Here is a 25,598-nt window from a genome sequence, read left to right on the forward strand (position 1 = left end):
GTCCTGTGCGACGTCTCGACCGGTCGCCCTTGTCCCATAATGCTCACAAACTGGAGACGGACTGTTTTTAACTCCAATACATGGTCTCTTGCATCCGGGCTGGAAGAAACTGGTTGGACTGAAGTTTCTGTGGCATGGCCTCAGAAATGACTGGCGTAACTGGACTGAAGCCTGCGTGGAGTGCCAGCGGACAAAAATTAACCGTCATGTTCAGGCGCAGTTGGCACTTTTTGAAGTCCCTGAGCGGCGGATTGACCATGCCAATGTGGACGATGTTGGCCCCCCCCCCCCATGATTTCACACACATTCTTATCATGGAGGACCATATCACCAGGTGGCCCAAGGTCATCCCTCTAGCATCGATGACAGACGCAAACACGTGGCTTGATCATTCATCAGCACCCGGATTGCTGGGTTTGGCGCCCCATCTGATATTTCCTCTCACCGTGGTCCCAATTCATTTCAGACCTCTGGGCTGTAATGGCCGAGATCCTTGGTGTTAGGCTGCATCACATCATGGCGTATCACCCATATAACCATAACAGCACGGAAGCAAGTCATCTCGGCTCTTCTAGTGCGTGCTGAACGCTTACTCTCACCTAGTCCCACCGTTCTGCACTCAGCCCATAACCCCCCATTCCTTTCCTGTTCATATACCCATCCAATTTTACTTTAAATGACAATACCGAACCGGCCTTTACCACTTCTACTGGAAGCTTGTTCCACACAGCTACCACTCTCTGAGTAAAGAAATTCCCCCTCGTGTTACCCCTAAACTTTTGCCCCCTAACTCTCAACTCATGTCCTCTTGTTTGAATCTCCCCTATTTTCAATGGAAAATGCCTATCCACGTCAATTCTATCTATCCCCCTCATAATTTTAAATAGTTCTATCAAGTTCCCCCCCCCCCCAACCTTCTACACTCCAAAGAATAAAGACCTAACTTGTTCAGCCTTTCTCTGTAACTTAGGTGCTGAAACCCAGGAAACATTCTAGTAAATCTTCTCTGTACTCTCCCTATTTTGTTGACATCTTTCCTATACTGTAATTCGGTCACCAGAACTGTACACAATACTCCAAATTTGGCCTCACCAATGCCTTGTACAATTTTAACATTACATCCCAACTCCTATACTCAATGCTCTGATTTATAAAGGCCAGCATACCAAAAGCTTTCTTCACCACCCTACCCACATGAGATTCTACCTTCGGGAAACTATGCACCATTATTCCTAGATCACTCTGTTCTACTGCATTCTTCAATGCCCTACCATTTACCATGTATGTCCTATTTTGATTATTCCTACCAAAATGTAGCACCTCACACTTATTAGCATTAAGCTTTGAAAACCTACTTCATTATCCACAGCACCACCTATCTTAGTATCATCTGCATACTTACTAATCCAATTTACCACACCATCATCCAGATCATTAATATATATGACAAACAACATTGGACACAGTACAGATCCCTGAGGCACACCACTAGTCACCGGCCTCCAACCTGACAAACAGTTATCCACCACTACTCTCTGGCATCTCCCATCCAGCCACTGTTGAATCCATTTTACTACTTCAATATTAATACCCAACGATTGAACCTTCCTAACCAACCTTCCATGCGGAACCTTGTCAAAGGCCTTACTGAAGTCCATATAGACAACATCCACTGCTTTTCCCTCAACTTTCCTAGTACCCTCTTCAAAAAATTCAATAAGATTTGTCAAACATGACCTTCCACGCACAAATCCATGTTGACTGTTCCTAATCAGAGCCTGTCTATCCAGATAATTATATATACCAGTAATCCAATGGGCGTTTCACCGTTCCTTAAAGGCTGCCTGAGGGCTTCCCTAACGGACGAGTGTTGGCATGATCGTCTCCCACGGGCCCGCTGGGGCTCAGAACGGCTCCAAAACGGGACCTGCGGTTGTCCGTGGCAAAGTTAGTAGACGGGCAGCTAATATGAGTGCCAGATGATTTTACTCCTGACGCCACAACCTCTTATCAGCGTCCCCGCTCCTCAGTGAATTCAATTCCTCTTCACCTATCCCTACCTTCCATCATGACGTACAGCCGTCTTCCGTTCCTGGTGACCTACATTCCGCCTCGTTTGCTTTCGTCGGCCAGGACGCTCACCAACATCACACCCCTGTGCATTCTGTTTAATCGTATCAACTTAATCCTGACTGGCACCCGTTTTCCTCGCACTATGATCATTTAATTCGGAATCTCGATTAGCGCTGGTCGCGGAGTCATTGTGTGTTTAGAATGATTCTCTCGCAGTGTCACTTTGTTGTGCCACTGGAATAGGAATTCCTATTGTAGAACCTCGTTTCCGTCTCTACCTGGGAGTCTGCCGGGTTCAATTATTGCCAGCGCTCACCGTGACAGAGGCTGCTGTTCCTCCGCAACAGATAGTCAAATGAAATCAGTTGAAATTTAGAGATCTTGTGACTTCATTTTGGATTGAAGCCAAATTACCGGGACCTCCTCCAGAGTGACTAAAGCTGGTTTTTGAAAATACTCCAGTGTAAAACAGCACATGGGAGTTGCGACTACAAAGTAAGGTTTATCTTTATGACTTTATCTCGTTTTGATCAGCAAAGCGACAACAAAATGACTTCTGCATAACGATTCTGTGTTCACAACAAACGAGTTTTCATCGATCGTTGTTCTTTTCAGCTCGGCTTGCGAAAAAGGAAAGGGTTAATTCCAAGATATAGTTAGAGGGAAATGGTCATACCAGACAGTGACTGCGTGACCAGTGGTCAGAGCTGCAAATCGAGCATTACTTAAACTGGGAGCTTCCGTGATTGCTGCTCCAATCTGGGAATTGTTTAGAAGCCGTTCAGTTCTGACTGGATGTTCTCGAACGCCAGTAATGATTCGGAATGATTAAGGAGAGAGTTTGAAGCACATTCTGGGTCAGTGTTCATGCCTGCTAAAAGGTGTGAGATCGACCTGGTGACAAAGACAAGAGGCAAAGGATAGGTTCTGTTATTGCAAACAACAAGAGGATTGCAGTGGGGACGGGAGTGAATAAAGAAATTGGTCCCACTGAGAGAAATGGGGAAATTGAACAGTTTGCTGAATGGTTTAATGAATAAACTCGTCTCAGGCTTCCAGCCGGGTTCCGTGGAATGGGCTGCTGGCAACGGTGGTGGAGGCGGAGACGATAGGGTCTTTTAACAGACTCCTGGACAGGTACACGGAGCTCAGAAAAATAGAGAGCTATGAGTAACTCCGGGTAATTTCTAAGGTAAGGACATGTTCGGCACAGCTTTGTGGGCCGAAGGGCCTGTATTGTGCTATAGGTTTTCTATGTTTCTATAATCGACGTTTCAATGACAAACTTTGCCATCTTCATCAGGGATCAGAGATGAAGATGGCAGAGTTTGTCATCGAAACGTCGATTATAATCGATACCTGTACGCCGGGAAAGCACTGAGCCCTTTTTCAGCTGAAGGATTTATTTGTAAAAGAGGAATTCAGTTGGCTGCAATGGGAGTGAAGTGCTGAGCCTGTCCTTTCTCGATCTGGACAGGCTCAAGGATTATTTAAAGCTATGTAAACGGGGCTGCGGTAAGGTCCAACACAGGAGAGGAAGCTTGGACAGATACACTGACATCTAAACATTAAAGGCAGCCAAAATCAAACTGGTAACAGAGCTAACTCACACGGAAAACAAATAAAGATTATAATTCATCAAAATATGACAGGATTGATTACATGAAAGTCAGGCGATGTTTGTAAAGGTACGTCTTAGCATTTCATAATTTAAAAATCCTCTCTGCTGTGGTAAGCGAGAGCAGGAACTGGACGCTCTCTGAGTAATAGAGAAAGGAAGCACAACTTGGCAGTTGAAGGTCGCCTTGGCATCTTCATAAAGTTGGGAGGATTTAAAAAAACAGATTAGAGGGTGCTATCGAGAATTCATTGCGTAAGTAAATTGGGAGGATTAAAAAAAGCAGTGATCAGACAATGTGGAAATGAACTGTGAGTAACTATAGACACCTTGAACCAATTTGCCAAATCGTAATCAATACAGTTTAACATTATGATCGCTTTGAATTAAAATTGACTTATTTGTGTTCTAATTGCATTCGCTCTTGTTATTCTGACCTTGCTCAGAGTTTTTCCCATTTTCTTAAGCAAACAGATAGATAACGCCGTTCAGGCGTAGTTGTAGTTGAAGGCGGTTTTATTATTCACCAACGTGTTGTAGCACGCAAGAGCCAAAAAGACAGCACTTCTCGGCCTTCTTACCAAAGGCAGATTCAGATATTCATTGAAATTCCTTCGGCTTCTAACTACTAAATGAAATGTACAAAGTTATAAAATAGCCGACCTACTGACGAAAGCTAATTTGCTTAACGACGGGATAGTGACCATTAATAGTTGTGAGAAATAAAATAACAATCCAGATCAGGAGAGACATAACACTTGTAAAAACTGCCAAAGGATTTCAGCCAGACACGCCGACGGTGCACTTTTCGTGTGACACGCCGACAGTTCCTCCCGCATTTTGTGTGCTACTTGTATAACTGTATTATTTACGTTTAATTAACAATTTTCCTGAGAATGCTGCATATATAGCGCTTTGTGCCTGTGATGTTGTAAGAAACTTGGGCTTCATTGCCCCGTGTATACATGGACTTTGGCATAAGTCAATAAAAACGCTTACCCGACTCTGAATTGAACATATGCAGAAAGAGAATCAGCTACTGATCAAAGAACAGAGGGACTTTCAGGACACTTTTTTATTTAGTAGAGCAATGTAGATGTAATTACACATGTCAACAATGGAACAACGTGAGGGAAGCGGAGCAACATGTTAGAGATGAGGAAATGAGAAACACACGAAAGCTGATGCAGATGTTTGAAGCATCATCGACTGCGATAAACTGGGACTGTGTTCGTGGCTCAGACATTGCTGACAGCCGAATAGGTTCACTTCCCAGAGTCAGAATCAAGTTCAATATCACCGGCATATGTCGTGAAATATGTTAACTTTGCGGCAGCAGTAGAATGTAGTACTGGACAATACGGGAAAGTTTGAAATACTGTGAGGATACTCTAAAAATACTGTAAGTATATATATGTATATTAAATAGTTTTAAAACAGAAATAAAGAAGTAGTGAGGTAGTGTTCATGGTTTCAATGTCCATTCAGCTCTCAGATGGCAGAAGGGAAGAGGCTGTCCCTGAATCGCTGAGTGTGAAGCTCCAGGCTTCTGTACCTTCTTCCTGGTGGTAACGCTGAGACTAGGGCATGTCCTGGCTGGTGGGGGTCCTTAATGATGGACGCCACACTTTGAGGCACCGCTCGTTGAAGATGTCCTGGATACTACGGAGGCTAGTACCCATGATGGAGCTGACTATTTTTATAACTCTCTGCAGCTCACCTCGATCCTTTGCTGGAGCTAACCCCCCCCCCCCCCTCCCAAACTCCCGCCAAATACCAGACAGTGGTGCAGCCAGTCAGAATGCTCTCCGCTGTACATCTGTAGAAGTTTTTGAGTGTTTTAGGTGACAAACAAATCTCCTCAAACTCCTAATGAAATATAACTGCTGTCTTGCATTCTTAAGAGCTGTATCAGTATGTTGGGACCAGGTTAGATCCTCAGACATATTAAAATCCATGAACGTGAAATTGCTCACTCTTTCCACTTCTGCTCCTTCTATGAGGGTTTGTGTGTGTTCCCTCGTCTTACCCTTTCTGAAGTTGACACTCAGCTCTTTGGTCTTACTGATTTTGAGTGCAAGGTCCGCATCGTTCCACATTAACTGGATCACATGTGTTCAGTATGACCTAGTCAGGGGGTGTAGGAAGACCAGTAGGAGAGTGAAAATGAAGAAGTGCCCACACTCAGACATTGTCAGCTACCCGTATCTCAGCGGCACAAGGTACTAGAATTGAGGGAACTATTATCTCTCAGAAATTACAGAGGTAAAAGTGGAACAGAGGCATTTCACTTCAAATGCAAGGTCCTCAAGACCGAGGCTTGGTTCCTGACGACGGGTGGAATGGTTGAACAACAGATGAAACAGCTTGTGATGAGGGAAGCAGAGTGGAAACAGAGGCCAGGTGAGAAAGTGTTCGAACATTAGTCAAAGTAGATGATAAAGTTTGACTAATTTCACAATGCTGTGGAAGGGGACCACTGATTGCATTTAGCATTCACAAAAATGTGATAAGATATTGAAAAAAAAATACTCTTTTAAATATTTACAGCTGCCCTGTTACCAGAGAAAACTGGCAGTGTAGTTTCAGTAGCCACTTTACTTAACGTACCTCAGTAAAACAGAGAATTAAACCCTTTGGACATCAGCCTCACTGAAGAGAGGACATGCGATCTAATCTTTTTTACCCATGAAATGAAATCGATAGAAATTAAATTTAATTTCTACAATGGCCAAGAAATCATGTTTGGTCTTTCTTTGTTTACCAGTGCAATCAGACGACATCTCTCAACTTGTGTAAGGGTATTAGAATGTAATTCTCAACATAATATAATGATTGTAGAATCTTCTCACTGCTTCTTTCCTTTTAGTTCACTCTTTGCCTGATTAGTATTATAGGGTCATATCACGTAGACATCAGTCATTTGACCCCCAAATACTGTACATACAAACATCAAATATCCATTAATACTAATTCCATTTCTCTTCTTCCATCAATTCCATTCCCACACCCCACTCATTCCCACTGCCATCCACCATCAAAGGTAACTTCCGTCAACTTTCTGACTTGCATACATTTGGGATGTGGGAGGAAACCAGAGCATTTGGGGAAACCTTTGCAGTCACATCAATAGCTCTGTGGTCAGTACCAAACCCGAGTCTCTGAAACAGTGAGGTGGCACTTCAACTAGTTGCCCGACTGTGCTTCCCTCTTTGTGTGTTTATGTTCTTCTTTCTTTATCAATCTTTTTTATTGAGTTTTGAGTAGATAAACATAATGATGATGATACAAAGAGATCAGGATTACATTAATAACGGTTAACGTATACAGAAACACTCCAAGCAACATGTGTAATCTAAGCCTCCCCCTCTCTTAGTAACTAAACATGAAAAAGATTTTAAAAAAAGTTTTTACAAGAGAAAGAAAAAATGTCCCCCTAAACTAAAAAAAAACCAAAATAAAAACAGAACAAAACAAAAGCTGGGCTGCCATGTTTCATCGGTTAAAATTATTATTTGTTATTAACTCCGCTCCTCTATACACAAACAAAAAGTTATTGAGAAGGAATCAGAAAAGGTCAGTTTACATCATATGAAAATATTGAATAAATGGCCTCCAAGTTTCTTCAAATTTAACTGAAGAGTTGATAGTGCCACTCCTAATTTTCTCCAAGTTTAAACATGTTATAGTTTGGGAAAACCATTGAAATGTAGTAGGGGGATTAGAATTTTTCCATTTAAATAAAATGGGTCTTCTGGCTATTAATGTAACAAATGCAATTAAACAGCAACCTGAAGGGGATAATTGACTAGAGTCCATCACTGGTAATCCAAAAATTGCTGTAATTTTTGAGGTTGTAAATCAATACGCAAAACTGCTGAAAAAGTATCAAAATTATCTTTCCAATACTTTTCCAAAAGAGGGCAAGAACAGAACATATGTGTCAAAGAAGCTACCTCAGACTTACATCTGTCACAGACTGGATTTATATGGCAATAAAAATGAGTTAACATATCCTTGGTCATATGGGCCCTATGACCCACTTCAAGTTGTATGAAAGTGTGTCTAGCACACATTGAGGAAGTGTTAACTAGTTGGAGAATTTTCTCCCATTTCTCTTTAGCTAAAAATACCTGAAGTTCTCTTTCCCTTTCATTCTTAATTTTATCAGATGTACCTAGACATATTTTTGTAATCAGATCATAAATAATTGCTATTAAACTCTTCTGATAGGGGTTTAAACCTAATTTTTTTTTCTGTAATTTCAGTTTGATGTGATACCAAAAAAGTAGGTAAAGTGATATTCAAAAAATTTCTAATCTGTAAATATCTGAAAAAATGTGATCTAGGCAAATTATATTTATTAGACAACTGTTCAAATGACATGAAACTGTTATCCATGAATAAGTCATGAAAACATGTTATTCCCTTCGTTTTCCATAAAAGAAAAGCATGATCAATTCTTGATGGTTGGAAGAAAACATTAGGTATAATAGGACTTGATAGGATAAATTTATTCAATCCAAAAAATTTATGAAATTGAAACAATATTCATATTATATGTTTAGTTATTGGATTAATCATTTCTTTATTCAGTTTACTAAGTGGAAAGGGAAGTGAGGTCCCTAAGATAGAAGCCAATGAGAACCCCTGTACAGACTCGCGCTCGAGGTTCACCCATTGTGGACATTGAATTTCATCCCGATCTTGTGTCCAGAACATTAAATATTGAATATTAATTGCCCAATAATAGAATCTTAAGTTTGGCATTGCCAAACCACCATCCTTTACCAATTGCTGTAAATATTTATTACTTAACCTAGGATTTTTATTCTGCCATATATATGAAGAAATTTTAGAATCAATAATATCCAAAAAGGATTTAGAAATGAAAATTGGTACAGCCTGAAACAGGTACAGAAATTTAGGTAAAATAATCATCTTAATAGTATTAATTCTACCAATCAACGATAAGGACAATAGGGACCATTTAGTAAGCAGTTGTTTAACTTGATCAATTAAGGGTAAAAAGTTAACTTTCAAAAAAAGTTAACTTTAAATAGGTCCTTATGATTCTTAGTAATTTTAACATCCAAATAAGTAAAGTAATCAGTAACCAGTCTGAATGGCGATTGTCTATAGATTGGAACTTGCCTATTTAATGGGAAAAGCTCACTCTTATTAAGATTCAATTTATAACCAGAAAAACTACTAAACTGAGCAAGTAGTGATATTATTGCAGGGATGGATTTCTCTGGGTTAGAGATATATAGTAACAGGTCATCCACCTTATGTATCTCATTCGCACGAATAATGCCAAATATGTTGGGTGAATCACGAAGAGCGATTGTCAAGGGCTCCAAGGCAATATCAAATAGTAAGGAACTTAAAGGACAGCCCTGTCTAGTACCTCAAAAAAGCCTGAAAAAGGGGGATCTCTGATTATTGGTAAGTACAGAAGCCAAAGGTGTATGATATGTCAATTTAATCCAAGATATAAACTTTGGGCTAAAATTAAATTTCTCAAGCATGTTAAAATAAATATTCCCATTCAACTCTATCAAACTTCTTCTCAGTGTCAAGTGAAATAACACTTTGTGGAGTTTTAGATGAAGTATATACAATATTCATTAACCTCCTAACATTAAAATATGAGTAATGATTTTTAATAAATTCTGTCTGATCATCACAGACAATTTGTGGGAATACATTTTCCAAGCTAATTGCCAATATTTTGGAAAAGATTTTGGAGTCCACATTCAAAAAGGATATAGGCCTATATGATGCACATTCAGTGGAGTCTTTATCTTTTTTAGGAATTAAAGAAATAGATGCTTCATAAAAGGATTGTGTAATTTCCCTACAAATAAGACATCCTTAATGATTCTACATAACTGAGGAGAAAGTAGATTTGAAAAAGATTTTTAAAAATCTACTGTATACCCATCCAGACCAGGTGCTTTACCAGAATTCATCAAAGAAATTGTTTTCTTTATTTTTTCCTCCATGATGGGTGCATCTAATGCTAAACATTCATTAAGTGGTAATTTCGGAATATTCAGTTTCCTTTAAAATTCATGCATTATGGTCTAATCATTGGGAAATTCTGATTGGCATAAAGAGGTATAGAATTCTTGAAAAGATTTATTAATTTTGTCATGGTCAACCATCAAACTGTCATCCCATTTACAAACTTTAATAATCTGATGTCTAGCTGAAGCAATTTTCAATTGGTTGACCAAGAATTTACCCAATTTATCACCGTGTATATAAAACTGTCTCTTAGTTTTTAAGTAATCGATTTTCAATTGGGGATGTTAATAACAAACTGTGTTGCATCTGAAGTTCAACTCTTTTCATAAAACTCCAGATTAAGAGCAGCAGAATATTTTTTATCAATTTCTTTAAGCTTATCAACCAATGTATGTATTTCATTATTAATTCATTTTTTCAGTCTAGCAGAATATGATATAATTTGGCCACAGATGTATACTTTAAAAGTATCCCATAATATCCCACTGAAAATTTCTTCTGTAAACTTAGTTGAAAAGTAAAAGGCAATCTGTTCTTTAATAAAGTTAACAAAGTTTAAGTCCTGAAGTAGAGAAGAATTAAACCGCCATTGCCTAGCACTAAAAGTTACATCAGTTAATTTGATTGATAGTTTCAAGGGCACAAGATTGGAACGGCGATTGCATCGTAACAGACAGAACTAATGGAGAGTCAACAAAAAAGTAATCAATTCTAGAGTGATTATCAGGCAACAGTTAAAATCTCCACCCATTATCAACATATATTCATTTAAATTAGGAAGAGACACAAATAGATGTTTAAAGAATTCAGATTAGTCAGCATTTGGTGCATAGATATTAACTATAACAACTTTTTGGTTATAAAGTAAATCAGTAATTAATAGAAATCTACCATTCGAGATTGAGGTTGTTTCATGGTGAGCAAATGAAATCAAGGAGTCTATAAAAATAGAAACACCTTTCACCTTAGCCTGTTAATTAGAATGAAATTGTTGTTCTTTCCAAAACCTAAAAATCTGCTGATTATCCTCCTTCCTCACATGGATCTCTTGGGCAAAGATAATCTGAGCATTCAATCTATGAAAAACTTTTAAAATCTTCTTCTGTTTAATCGGATGGTTCAAACCATTCATATTCCATGAGACAAAGTTAGCAATTTTATCCATTTTATTTGAATAAACCATATGGTATGTAAAGGGTTAACCTTCCTGCGTAGGAAACTCGTGAATCAGGACGAGGGAAAAAGGTTTAAAGGGGAACCGGAAGTTCTGATAATTCAGTCATATTTGTAGTTTCAGTTCAGCCCAGATGAAAAAAACTAAACCAAGGATAGACCCACCCCCCAACCCACAAAAGCCCGAAAACTGGCCAACAGACACCCAGAAAGCTAACTAGAAACTCCCTTACCCCCACTCTCTTGAAGGCAAATCTCCAAAATTGGAAAAAAAGATGCAAAATACCACCCATTGTCAAAACATTGAAAGAGGTATGCCATATTTGCAAAACATTTTGAAAAACGAGATCTAGAAAAGTGAAACAGAATACAATCTTATTAATATTTCAGGGGAAAAAAAGGCAATCAATCACCAGATCAGATTCTTGATTATTTTCAAAAATGAACAATTGAAAATAATAAAAGAAGTTAAATGAACTTTAACATAAAAACATGACACACATCGATACTCCAAAACAAATACGAGTATTATCAAACCAAGGGCAAAAATCTTTAAACTTTAAGAGTCAGATCTATAAACTGGTTATTAATTTATAAACTAAATGAATACAGACATGAAAAAATTGAGAAAAATGCAAATTTCCATCCATAGTCAAATGTTGAGAAGGGAATGCTATAAACAACACCAAACAAGTGTTAAAAAAAAGATCAGCCATTTGCAAAACATTTTGAAAGGTGAGTTCTTGAAAAATGAAAGAGAATACAATCCTATTAATATTTCAGGGGAGAAAAACAGTCAATCACCAAATCAAATTCTTAATTATTTTCAAAAATGAACAATTGAAAATAATAAAGTAACAAAGGAAAAATAGAAACTTAAACATAGAAGCATAATAAACATCCATACTCTGAAACAGAATACGAGTGTTATCAAACCAATGGCAAAAATCTTCAAACTTCAAAAGTCTAGATCTATAAACTGATTCTTAACTTATAAACCAAATGAATACAGACACGAAGAAACAGTAAATTTATTAGACACCTGGGAGTGAACATTGATCCTCAAGGAATTGTTGAGTTTTCTTCCACAGGTTTAAACCATTTATGTGATTTGTCAGGCAGAACAACCCTTAAACAAGCTGGGAATAACAGAGCTGGTTGAAACTTTCATTGATAAAGCTCAGACATCACCGGTTTAAAAAGCGATCTTTCTCGCATCACCTCGGGACTGTAGTCTTCAACCATTCGAAACCCGAGGTCTCCGTGTTCAATAACCCCTTTCCGATGGGCAATTCGAATTAAATGCTCCTTGGTTTGCACATAATTGAATCAGAGTATAACAGGTCGGGGCTTCAACCCTTTAGGAGGTTTGGTTCTTAAAGCCCGATGGGCACGGTCAAGTATAGGGGTGGTAGAGAGAGCTTCAGAGCCGAACACATCCACTAAAAATTGAGAAAAGAATTTAATAAGGTCACCACTCTCAACGTCTTCATGGAGTCCTATTATTTGCAGGTTCTGTCTGCGGCTGCGACTCTCCAGGTCAATAATCTTCAGTTTATACTGTTCCAGTGTTTGAGTAGTTGAAGTTAATTTCTTTTCCAGCCATCCAATCTGCAATCTCTCTGCCTTCCAGCTTCATCAAGTTCAGAAATTTGCCGCTGTTGTTTTTCACTCTCCCGCTTAAGCACTCCCAGTCTGCTTTCGATCTCCTTTAACAATACTTCCAAAGTAGAATTTTTTTTATCGAATTTATCATCCAGGAGCTTCGACATAGCTTCCAAAGTGATTGGAGACTGTTTAAGTTGTTTAGAATCTCCCCTTTCCTTCCACTTTCATTATCGGCTTCCTTGCATTCGGCTGATTCATTTTGCCCTCTGGTATTCATTTTCAGCGATTAAAAATCAAAGCTCAGGCATATAAAAGTGTTATAAACACTTTAATATAGATAGTGAAAGGGTGGTAAAAAATTGATAAATGAACAGAGCAAAGCCAAAATACGACTAACTCCATCTAGTGCCCCAAGAGAACTCCGTACGCTCTTGTAACCATCGCCTGGACCATGGACAGTTTGAACCATCCCTTCCTCATTTCTCACTTCAATCTGTTAATCTCACCTAGTTCATCCTTGTCCTCTAGGCTTCTCTTTTTCCTTTTCTGTTTTCCTCATCATGAAGTATAGAATTGTACTACACAGAAACAGGCACTTAGGCCCACAGTATCTGTGCAAACCATCAAGCACCCCTTTTCACTAGTCCCTCAGTAACCCCTTTTCACTAGTTCCTCAGTAACCCCACTGTATTCTGCCCACATTCCCAACAGCTCCCCTCACCCCCGGATTCTACCACTCACAGCCAATCTGTGTACCTTTAGCGTGTGAGAGGAAACTAGAGCCCCCAGGTGAATCCCACACGGTGACAAGGAATACATGCAAACTCCACAGAGACAGCATTGGTATGAATGCTTTTATAAAGGAACAGCTCTTTTCTGGAAAGCACTATAGGTCTATGAAAACAAAATCTTCACACCATTTTAAAAGTTTCTCCCCACCCCCCAGGCAGTTCATCTGATCAAACATTGTAGTTATTCCCTCCCCATCTCCCTCTATCTATTATCTCAGTCACTGCACTGCACAGTAAACCCACTGAATCACTCTTTTATAATGCTGTTGCATCGTGAGTATATGCTGGTATTTATGTATTCATGCACATTTTACTCCATATCTATACTGATAAGCTTATTTTCATAGAATTATTTTTTTCTGTATAGTTGTTGAATGTTGTTTTTTGTTGCCTGTAGTGCCAACACGGCATAGAATTTTCATAAGACATGTAAATGAACAGGGTGAATAACACTGATCCATATTCCTTCATCAGAGGCTGGGATTGAAGCCAGTTGGCTGTGCAGGGAGAGAGCTACATCACTCTGTGACCCAATCACATTGTCCACCAGCTTAGTTTCTTTTCCCTGGATGCCTCCTAGCATAGACCTGGTGAATCGGTGACTTCAAATTCACGATCTATGAAAGCTCAAAAAAGGTCGCAGTTTTGCTCCTAATATCAGAATATGTCCTATACCATTGACTGTCAAATGTTGTGTTAAAATTTTAATTTAACTTTAAGGAAGTTGATCGGTCAGTGAACACTGAAGCTGTTTCCAGTAATTGGGACTGTTTGCCATTTGACAGAAGTGTTGAGAAAGAGTGAGAAGGCACAGGAGGATTCTGTCCAGTCCTTTGAGTCTCAACACCATTCAACCACTCCACATGGCTGATCACCCACTCAGCACCCTGTTCCATCTCCCCCCATCCCTTGCTCACCTTTGTCATTGTGAAATATACACATCACATCCTTGAACATATTTATTGCTGCCACTGCCTCTTATGATAGAGAATTCCAGAGGTTCACCATCTTTGTGAAGAAACTTCTTGAGAACTTGCTCTAAGTGTTTTACCCCACGTCCTGAGGCTGTGATCAGTGGTTACAGATCTCCAGCCATTGGGAGCATCTTCGCATTATCCCCTCTATCTTGTCATGCTACAATCTGATGTATCTCACTGAGATCCTCTCATTCCCTCTATTGGATCTAACCTCAGCTTTGATGTCAGTTCTGCCATTCCAGGAAGCAGTCCAGTGAAACATGGTTGCACTCTGTCCATGACAAGAACATTCCTACTTGGGTAAGGAGATTAAATCTTCGCACAAATCTCCAGAGGGGGTTTCACTAAACTGTGTATGCCTGCAGCAAGACATGTTTGTCTCTGTACTCCAGTCCTGTGGCAATGGAGGACAACACACCATTTGCCTTTGTAAATGCTTGCTGGACCTGAACATAGTTTTTCAGCAACAGGTGTACAAGGAAACCCAGGTTTTGTTATGCTTGCTATTTTCTTTTCTAATGTCTTTCTGTTTTCAGAACCAACGTAGGTAACCTTCCATGAACTGACATTAAACTGAATTGGCACACATTTGCCCAGTCACCCAACTTATTTAAATCATATTGGAGCCTCTTTGCATAATTTCATTCCACCATCCCCACGTTGCAGTGTTCTAACTGAAGTATTTGCATCAGAAAGTTCAGTAAGGCTAAAGGCATTGCTTCAGTGTTTTACTTGTTTCAATGTTTTCTTGTCTCCCAGATGTCCAACTCGGAGAAAGCCGTTCTAATCAAACCCTCACTGACTGAGGCCCAAGTGGTGGAGATCGTTGGTAGATTGTACTGTCTGAAGGTCTCTGAAGTCCAACCGATGCCCAGCTATGATGACCAGAACTTTCACATCCTGGCAACTGAGACCCAGGCAAGCGAGCATCCGAGGAGGAGCTATGTTTTCAAAGTGCTGAACACAGCCAACAGCCAAAACGTAGATTTAGTGGAAACACAAACACAAGCCATGATGCTTTTGAACCAGAAAGGATTACCTTCTCCCACATCCATCCCAACCACAGATGGCAGGATGATGTCACTGGAGACGATTAGTAAGTTTCCTTTGCTACCTTCTTGTCAAGGTTAAATTGCAGCATTGAAATACATTGAGCTGACTCATAGGAGATTGCGGTTCATCCCAATGTGCCTTGCCTGGCCTGCAGAGTTTGCTGTGCCTACCTCAGTGAGCAGCGAGCCTCCCCTCTCATGACTCCCGTTCCTGCACTTATCGAGGAGATGTTCCTGAAGCCATCTGTAGACTGGAGTGGCTGTGCACAGCACAGGAAGGAATTTCACTTAAAACACCAGTCCTTCTTCAGTTGCCAACCTGGTAGGCCGTGCCCCAAGCTCTACCAGCTCTCTCACATTTCCTCTACTTATGTAAATTGATGAAAATCTATTAAAATATTAGCATGCATTTCATCTTCATGGTATCAGAGAATTATTAGGGCATAGGAGGAGATGATTCAGCCCATCTAGTCCATGCTAGTGCAGTCATTTCAATCTCCTTTTACTGCTCTATTTCCTGTACTCCAAAATATATTCTCCCTGAATGATGTCTCTGTTTCCATTTTGAAGGCGCTGATTAATTCCATGTCTACCACCAACAATAGAAGCACTATTAAAAATGCCTGAATGCTTCATTAGTCCAGGGTCTGTAAACTGAATGAAGCATTCATAGAACAATACAGCATAGAAACAGGCTGACCACAGCATCCTCCCTGCTAGTCCCATCACCCTCCAAACCACTCCCCTCCATGTACCTAGCCATATTCCACTTAGGTGTTGCAATTGTATCCACCTCAACCATTCCCAGTACTCACTACCCTCTGTTACCTCTCGGGTCTCTTTTACGTCTCTCCCCTCTTATCTTGCATCTGTGCCCCCTAGGTTTGGACTTCCCAAACCTGTGGAAAATACTATGATCCTCAACATTATCAGTGCCCTAATGATGTTGTGAACTTCTGTGAGGACATCCCTCATTCTCGTATGCTCTAAGGAATAACATCCAGCTTAGCTAACCTCTCTCTATAAGTCAGGCCCTCTAGTACTGCCAGCATCCTCATAAATCTCTTCCACACCCTCTCCAAACTGACAATATCTTTCCCCTAACAGCTTGGACAAAACTGTACACAATACTCCAAGTGCAGCCTCACCTAAGACTTACACAACTGTTACATAATACTCCTACTCCTGAACGCAATGCTTGTATACAAAGTATGTTCTTCAGCACCCTGTGACCCTATGCAACTGGTTTCAAAGAACTGTGCACTTATACCGCCAGGTCACTCTGTTCCACAACACCTACCAGTGCCTTGTCATTCACTGTGCACTGTACCTTGGTTAGACTGCACACCTAACAGCATCACCTAACAGTTATTTAATTTGAAGTCCATTTTCCAATCTACAGTCCATCTCCCTAACTGATCAAGGTCTCTTTTCAATTATAACCTGCTTTATTATCAACAAGAGCCACTGATTTAGTGTCATCAGCAAACTTGCTAATCGTGCCAAGTGCATTCACATTCGAATTGAGTAACTGTATACAAATATCCCTACATTTGACCTTACTGCAGAAGGGAAGACATTGACGAAACAGCGGAAGATGGTGAATCCTAGCACACAGTCTCAAGGAAGTTGTAAGACCATAAGATATTGGAACATAAGTAGGCACCACCATTTCACCATGGCTAATCTGTTATTCCCCTCAGCCCCGGTCTCCTGCCTTCTCCTTGTATCCTTTAATGCCCTGACCAATCAAGAATTTATCAACCTCTGCCTTAAATATTTGTAAATATTTGTAAAACTAGTCCTCCACAGCTGCCTGGAGCAATGAATTCCACAGTTTTACCACTGTTTGGCTAAAGAAATTCTTCCTCATCCCCCTTCTAAATAGACACCTCTCTATTCTGAGGCTGTGTCCTCAGGTCTTAGACTCTCCCATCATAGGGAATATCCTCTCTACATCCACAGTATCAAGAGCTGTCACCACTTGATAGGCTTCATTTGGGATAGTTCTCATTTTTCTGAATTCTTGTGAACACAGGCCCAGAGCTATCAAACACTCTTTACATGATAAGTTGTTCTATTCTGAAATACTGCACAAGGTCTCTCAAGACCCCTTGCACCTCAACTTTTTTGTATTTCCTCTCCATTTAGAAAATAGTCAGCCCTTCAATTTCTTCTACCAAAGTGCATGACCATACACTTTCTGACCTTGTATTCCATCTGCCATTTCTTTGCCCATTCTCCTAATCTGTCTAAGTCCTTCTTAAGCCCCTCGTATTTCCTCAAAACTAACTGCCCCTCCAGCTGGCTTCATGTTGTTTGCAAACTTTGCAACAAAGCCATCAATTCCATCATCCAAGTCATTGATGTATAATGTACAATGAGACCCCTTGTAGAACACCACTAGTCACCAGCAACCAACCAGAAAAGGCTCCCTTTATTCCCACTCTTTGCCTCCTATCAATCAGCCACTGTTTTATGCATCCTGGTATCTTTCCTCTACCACCATGGGCTCTTAACTTGTTAAGTAGCCTCATGTGTGTCACCTTGATAAAAGCCTTCTGAAAATTCAAGTACTCAACTTCAACTGATTCTCCTTTGCCTATCCTGATTGTTATTTCTTCAAAGAATTCCAACAAATTTGTCAGGCAAACTTTTTCTTTGAGCCAACCATATTGACTAAGGCCTATTTTATCAGGTGCCTCCAAGTACCCCCCATATGCTTAACAATGGACTCCAACATCCTCCCAACCACTGAGGTCAGACTAACTGGCGAATAATTTCCTTTCTTCTGCTTCTCTCCCTTCTTGAGGAGTTACCATTTTCACAGTCTTCCAGAATATAGTGATCCTGGAAAGATCATTACTAATGCCTCCACAATCTCTTCAGCCACCTCTTTCAGAACCCTGGGGTGTACACCATCTGGTCCTGGTGATTTAATTTACCAAGAACTTTCTCCCTACTAATGGCACCTTCACACTCTTCTGAACGCTGTCCCTGCTAGTGACTTCCACAGTGAAGACTGATGCAAAATACTTAGTCAGTTCCACTGCCATTTCCTTGTCCCCCATTACCACCTCTCCAGCATCATTTTCCAGTGGTCTGATGTCCACTCTTGCCTTTCTTTTACACTTTATTTACTTGAAGAAACTTTTGGCACCCTCTTTAATTTTATTGGCTAGCTTACATTCATATTCCATCTTTCCCGTAATGACTTTTTAGTTGCCTTCTGCTGCCAAAAATGTGAGGCATTCTTGTTCTGCTGTCATCCCTGCCAGTGTTCTTCGCCCAATCAATTTTGGCCAACTTGTCTCTTATACCTCTAATTCTCTTTATTCCACTGTAAAACAGATACTTCTGACTTTAGCTTCTCCTCAAAATTCAGGGTGAATTCAATCATATGCTGATCACATGCCTCGAGGGTTCTTTTCCCTTAAGCTCTCTAATCAATTCTAGTTCATTGCACATTACTTAATCCAGAACAGTTGATACCCTAGTGTGTTGAACCACGAGCTCTTCTAAAAGACTATCTCATAGGCATTCTAGAAATTCCCCTCTTGGGATCCAGCACCAATCTTATTTTTTTCCCGAAGTCTACCCGCATATTGAAATCCCCCATGACTATTGAAACATTGCTCTTTTGCCGTGCATTTTCTATCTCCTGTTGTAATTTGTAGACAACACCATTACTACTGTTTGGGGGTCTATATATAACTCCCATCAGGGTTAAGTTCTGAGACAAAGTCCTGGGATGGGGATGATTGGCCTCCAAGAACCATAGCAATTTTCCCCATCACAAAGTATGACTCATCCCAATGGAGTGTGCCTGATGCCCATTTACTTCAGCTTGGCCGAGGCTCCTTGGTGCCAAGTCAGCCAAGGGCAGACACTCTTTCTTCACCTCTGGTATTTAGATCTTTGGTCTAAACTTGAACCAAAGCTGTGACAAAGTTTAGAGTCAAGTGGATTTGGTAAAAACACAAATGTGAATTCAGTGAGCAGAGGTCACTTAATATTACCCCACAGAAGTGTTGTCAAATAAACTTTGAGCCAATCGATATAAGATTCTAACATATGTTCCCAAATCACTGGTGAAGCAATGAGTTATTAGGAATTTGTTAAATGAGAAGAGAGAGTCAGGGAGAGAGAGAGGGAGAACAGAAGCCAAGAAGTTTACTCGGGAAGGAGGTTCAGAGCTTTGAATTCCGGTGTTCAACTTAAAGAGGTAGCTGTTAGACATTGGCATATGATCTGTTGTCTGTCACAACCTGAAGCAAGGGCTTGTGTAAGAGGTTGGGACTGAATGTGTGCAGACTAACAGGGCTGGTGGCGTTCACAGGGATAGGGAGAAATTAGAATGTAAGAACTTGAATCTTAACTCAACGTAACTGAATGGGACTTGGCACCATCGAGGACACAGGAAAGTGACTTTTGGATGATACGTTAATGGAGCAATGCAGATGATTGGGGAAAAATGCCTAGTGATCACAAATAAATGCCTGAGATTTTAATGAACAGGATGAGCCAGGATAAGACTGGATTGCCAAAGTTACAGAGATGTAGGGGGGAGTTGAGTATATTTGTACTGGAAGCTCATCGAACAGCAAAGTAGTTCACTCAGGCATCTGGAGATGGTAGCTGTTTTCAGTCAATGCCACAGACCTTAGTCTCCCCAGTAAATACACAGTGCCTACTACACTGAAAAAACACAAGAAAAGACAAATACAAAACATCAAACCAGAGTCTTTGAAACAGTCCAGGAATGTTCAATTCATTTTAAATTATTCTAAATGACCTGCAGTATATTCAGAGCTATTAAAAATCAATTACAAAATTACGGCAGTCCGCTGGTTATAAACACACAACTTTTAGGCATACTGACCTACACAAGCTCTCATAATATTATTAAGTTCAGAAGATCAACATCCTCATTTTCTCCCCATATCTACTTTTAGCAATCATTCTTTCTGATTTGTTTTGTGTGTTTCTGATGCCATTCATCATAACACTGTTGAAACGTTGAAAGTTTTTAGTGTATTTTCTGACTTGTAGACAAAATCAACTTATAGACTTTTGCTAAAATGGAAGCCATTCATTACCCAGGGAGAGACTGTAGATTCTAACATGATTACCTCTCTATCAAAAATCACCAAATAATATTTATTTCAAGATAATGTATAGTACTGTCAGGATGCTGAAACAGGGACCCAATTGCAGACCAAGTACTGTGCGCACTGAGATATTTACTGAGTAGCAAATCCAGAGGGGCAACAAAGTCAGCAGCAAAATTCAGGTGAAGATCAAAATTTCCAGCGAAATCCAAAAACCAGAATCGGGAAACAGGCAGAGTCATTATTCAGATAGATAGACGAATGCTGGAAAGCCTCAAGAAAACTCACTGGCACAATCTGGCAACAAACAGGTGAAAACACAGGACTGAGCAATAAACAGAGAGGCAGATGATAGGTGGAGCACAATGAGACACAGGTGGCAGCAATACAGGTGATAATGGGAAACAGGTGAGAGGCGGAGTACTCACTAATACAGGGGCTGGAGTAGAGCGGGGTGGAGACAGGAGAACAGGGGCATGAAAACAAACAATAGCACGTGGCAATACAAAACCACAGAATGGCGGGTAGGAGGAAACACACAGAAAGACAGTTCAGCTGGAGGAATTGACAAATACCTAATAATGGTGACCCTCAACCATTCCAATGACCTGGTGCAGGTTTAGCAGGCACATTTATGTGTGGCAGGTAAGGGTGTTTTTAATTCAAACATTTATAATTTGTTGTCAGCCTGCCATATTGTAATTGATTTTTAATAGTTTTGTATCTTTTTGACAATAGAGTTCATTTAGAATCATTCTAAGCATTTTATAACTTTGACAGCTAGAAAAGCCTTGATTTGGTTTTGATGGTTGAAGTTTCTTCTGTGAGTGAGGTTTGTTGCCTCACTTAACACCCACTGCCATGCTGAGCCTTGCATTCTGAGTTAGGGTAATAATGGCACCTATTGGCAAGACTTTGAGGGTTCTTTATAATGTGTCAATGGTCTGATATCAATGTGATCTTTCACTACCATTGCAGCATTAATGTTACTCTGGTTGTATTGGAAACATCAGTTTCCGGGCAGAGTTGATACTTTCTTCATTTACCCATGCACACAAAGTGTTGGAAGAACTCAATATCTATGGAGGGACATAAACAGATGAAGTTTTGGACCTAGACCTGGTCCTTGGCACTAAATGTCAACTGTTCATTTCCCTGCATAGATGCTGCCTGATCTGATGAGCTCCTCCAACATTTTGTGTGTGTCGCTCAAGATTTCCAGCATCTATAGAAACTATTGTGTCTTCATTTCCCCTCCATGTCTCTATTTCTATGATGCTTTACCCAATAGATTGATTGATCATTGCCCTGGGGGCTCTCACAAAGCACAGGCGGAGCTCCAGGTCTCCACACCCCTCCCCTCACCTACTCCTGAGTGGCAGATTAAACATTATTCTCTCTCCGATCACACAACTACCAGCAAAGTCAAAGTTCCTCTGACTTTCTAACAATTGTGGAATACAAGCCAACCTTGTACACCCAAAGAATAAAATTTACCAAATGAACTGCTGATGTCATGCTTGTGCTTACCTTCTATGTGGTCATGACATTCTGCCTGGGCTGGGCTGCCCAAAACCAAAGGCACGTTCTGTACGGGTTTGACCCAACTTCCTTTCAGCATCCGGTTTTAACAGGGTCACCTGCACAATAAAGATACTGAAACTACTGATGTTATGACCTGTGAATTTATTTAGAAAGAGAAGGATTAACAGGATTTGTAAAAGCAAAATCTATTGCAGTGCAGGGGAATGTCCGCAAGCAACATGTGGTCAGGCTGTTCAATTACCTGCCAGGAATCCCACTCGCCAAGTTCTCCTTGGATCATCGGATGTACTACAAACTTGGCAGATTCGTTGCTCAAATGGACAAGGTGCTTCATGAGGTACCTTAATATTTTCCTCTTTTGAATGATTGAGTGTGTTCAGGTCTGCAATAGTGTATGAGCTGCCTTAATTCTTTCAACAATGCCACATTCTCTTATGACAACTGCGTAACTCAATACCATTGTTCCTTCTCCAGGGAAAAGACAGGAGAACGTTAAGTGCTGTTGTGGTGATGGACATACCCCCCCCCAATTCCCCCCCCCCCCCCATTTTGGTGGCCCTCTCACTCCTTTACCTCCCCTCCCTTATCTTGATGATCGGTTCATCACCGCTTTTGGTACATTGACCACTTTCAGTTTATTCCACTGTCCTTTCCTATCAGATTCCCTCTTCTTCATCCCTTTGCTTCTTCCACCTATCACCTCCCAGCTTCTCAAATCATCACCACTTCCTCTACCCAACCACTTACCCCCTTCTCTGGTCTCACCGATCACTTGCCGGCTTGCACTCCTCCTCCACCTTCTTATTCTGGCTTCTGCCCACTTCCTTTTCCGCCCTGATGAAGGGTCTTGACCTGAAACATCGACTGTTTATTCTTTTCCATAGATACTGCCTGACCTGCTGAGTTCCTCCAACAATTTGTGCACAGTGGGCTAAGCATGCATCCTTGAGGTGCACCAGTTTTGATTGTCAGTGAGGAAGAGATGTTATTTCTGATCTGCAGTGACTGTCATTTCCTGGTGATGAATCAAGGATCTAGCTGCAGAGTGAGGAAGAGTGGCCCAGAATTTGGAGCTTGTTGATTAGAATTGATGGTATGATTGTGTTGGATATTGAGCCGTTATCAAGAAATAGCAGCCTGCCATATGTTTTGCTATTGTCCAGATGATCCAAGGAAGACTGAGTGGAGAACCAGAGAGATTGCATCTGCTGTAGACCTACTGTGGCGATAGACAAATTGCAATGGGTCCAGGTCCTTGCTTAGGGAAGAATTGATTCTGGCCATGACCAACTTCTCAAAATACTTTGTCACTGTAGATGTGAGTGCCACTGGGTGATAGTCATTGAGGCAGCTCACCCTGCTTTTGGGCACTGGTATGATTTTTGCCTTTTTGAATTGGGTAGAAACCTCTGACTGCAGCAGTGAGGGAGTGAAGATGTCCTTGAACACTCCTGCCAGTTGGTAGACACAGGTTTTCAGAGCCTGACCAGGTACACCATTAGTGCCTGATGCCTTTGCGGGGGTTCACCCTCTTGAACCTGTTCTGACGTCACCCTCTGAGACAGATCACAGGGTCACCAGATGCTGCAAGCATTTGCAAAGTTATAGTTTTATTCTCCCTTTCAAAGCATGCATAAAAGGCATTGAGCTCATCTGGGAGCGAAGCATCACTGCTATTCATGATGTTAAGTTTTGCCTTGTAAGAAGCAGAGGCCTGCAAACCCAATCAGAGCTGATGTGCATTTCTAACTTCATGGATTTTTGTATAACTCTGGATCGCCGGTCTTGAATGCCACAGATCTAGCCCTCAGTAAACTACAAGTCTCCTGGTTCATCCACGACTTCTGGTTTAGGAACGTCTGATAAGTTCTTAAAGGCACACACTCATCCACGCTGGTCTTGATGAAACCCATGACAACCGTGGCATATTCATTCAGATTTTAAGATGCGTCTCTAAATATTGTTCAGTCCACAAATGCTCTTCTACCTCCAACAACCATAACGTCTTGGTCCTGTCCACTGGTGTTGCATTGATAGGAATGGCATCCAAGCATCCTGTCTTTGGAGAAAATGGTGAGGCCAGCAGCCGCAGCACTGCATCCAAGGTGGCGGGTGTGAGCCATGTTTCTGTAAAGCCAAGTACAGAGCAGTCCCTGATATCCCTCTGGCACTGCAATCTTGCTCTGCGGTCTTCAATTTTATTTTCCAGAAGCTGTACGTTCACCAGCTGGATTGTTGAGAGTGAGGGTCAAAGATCTGTGTTTCAATTGTACTGCAGTCCAGTTTGACTTCGGCACTTCCATTTTTTAAAGGACAACAGCACGTAAGCTAATCTGTAGTCTGAGATTCATTGATATCACTAGATTTGAGTATTGATAGATTTAAAAAAAATCTCTTAAACCAATGTTGTTTACTGAAGTACCCATGATTGTGACTGTGGACTGTACAACCTTGGCTATCATTCTTGCATGTTCACTTTGTGAGGATTCTTGAGTTTTGTTGATATTCTTGTTGAGTTTTGCTGCGCCTGTTGATAAGCCAGATCTAAAACTGGTTTGGCGACAGGAGGCAGAGGGTAATAGTGGATGGGTGTTGCTCTGACTGAAGGTCTGTAGCAGGTGGTGTACAGCATGAATCAGTTCTGCGATCTCTGTAGCTTGCCATATGCAGGATCTGACTCATCGGAGGAGGTCTGATCAATAACAGCAGTGCCAACTGGAGTCATAAGTAGTGAAGAAGGTTGTCTAAGGATACGGATAATCTGGTTGGTTGGGCAGAGTGGTGGCAAATGGGACTTAACAAGTGTGCATTCAGGGAAGTCAGATTCTTGTTGGGCACAGACAGTAAATGGAAGGAACAACTGGAGCATTAATGTACTGAGAGAACTAAGGAGATGTGTGTCCATAGCTCACTGATAGTGGTGTTACAGGTGGACAGGAGAGAGAAGAAGGCATTTGGTATGTTTGCCTTCATTAAGTTAGGATGTCATGTTGCATCTGTACAAAATATTGGTTGGACTGCATGTGGAATATTGGGATATTTCTGTGCTGTTCAATTCTATGAAACTACAACAGTCCTAAATTTTGGGTAATTAATCTGACTGAGCCACAGAGATCTACCATCCAGCTCATCAATGTTACAGATGGTCCTGTTCCCTACTTATTCCATGAGGCCCGGCAATCATCGCCTTTTCAAATATACTTCCCTGTTGAAAGCTACCATTAAATCTCCTTCCACGCCCACTCAATCAATGATCCCAGATCTAAAAAAATCGCCCGATCTCAGTCCATTCTGTGTGAACAAACTGGGAGGATGTGGAGACAAACCATTCAGTTTCAATGTCTATTAATACTAAAACTTACTGTATGTCAAGATGCTGTTTATTGACAACAGCTCAGCATTTAATGGTTCCTACAGTTCTGATTGAAAATCTCTGAAACCTGGGCCTCCATACATCCCTCTGCAACTGGATCCTCGACTTCCTAACCAGAAGACCACAATCTGTGCAATTGGAGGTAACATCTCCATCTTGTTGACAATCAACACTGGTGCACCTCAGGGATCTGTGCTTTGACCACTGCTCTGCTCTCCCTCTACAGCCATGACTGTGTGTCTAG

General features: G+C 40.8%; 1 protein-coding gene across 3 annotated transcripts in view; it reads left to right on the forward strand.

Annotated features, from left to right (window-relative positions):
- Positions 1–2,440: 2,440 nt before the first annotated feature.
- LOC140714115 (hydroxylysine kinase-like) overlaps positions 2,441–25,598 on the forward strand; it is a 42,938-nt gene continuing 19,780 nt past the window's right edge. Inside the window, exons 1-3 of one of the 3 annotated variants that reach the window (XM_073024890.1) lie at positions 2,441–2,568; positions 15,033–15,369; positions 22,176–22,318. In XM_073024890.1, coding sequence (XP_072880991.1) covers positions 15,033–15,369; positions 22,176–22,318 — 480 coding nt within the window. In that variant the 5' untranslated portion in view covers positions 2,441–2,568. The other 2 variants (XM_073024891.1, XM_073024892.1) reach the window with 2 other exon arrangements.

Source organism: Hemitrygon akajei, chromosome 21 (genome assembly GCF_048418815.1).
Source record: "Hemitrygon akajei chromosome 21, sHemAka1.3, whole genome shotgun sequence".
NCBI classification, from domain to species: Eukaryota; Metazoa; Chordata; class Chondrichthyes; order Myliobatiformes; family Dasyatidae; genus Hemitrygon; species Hemitrygon akajei.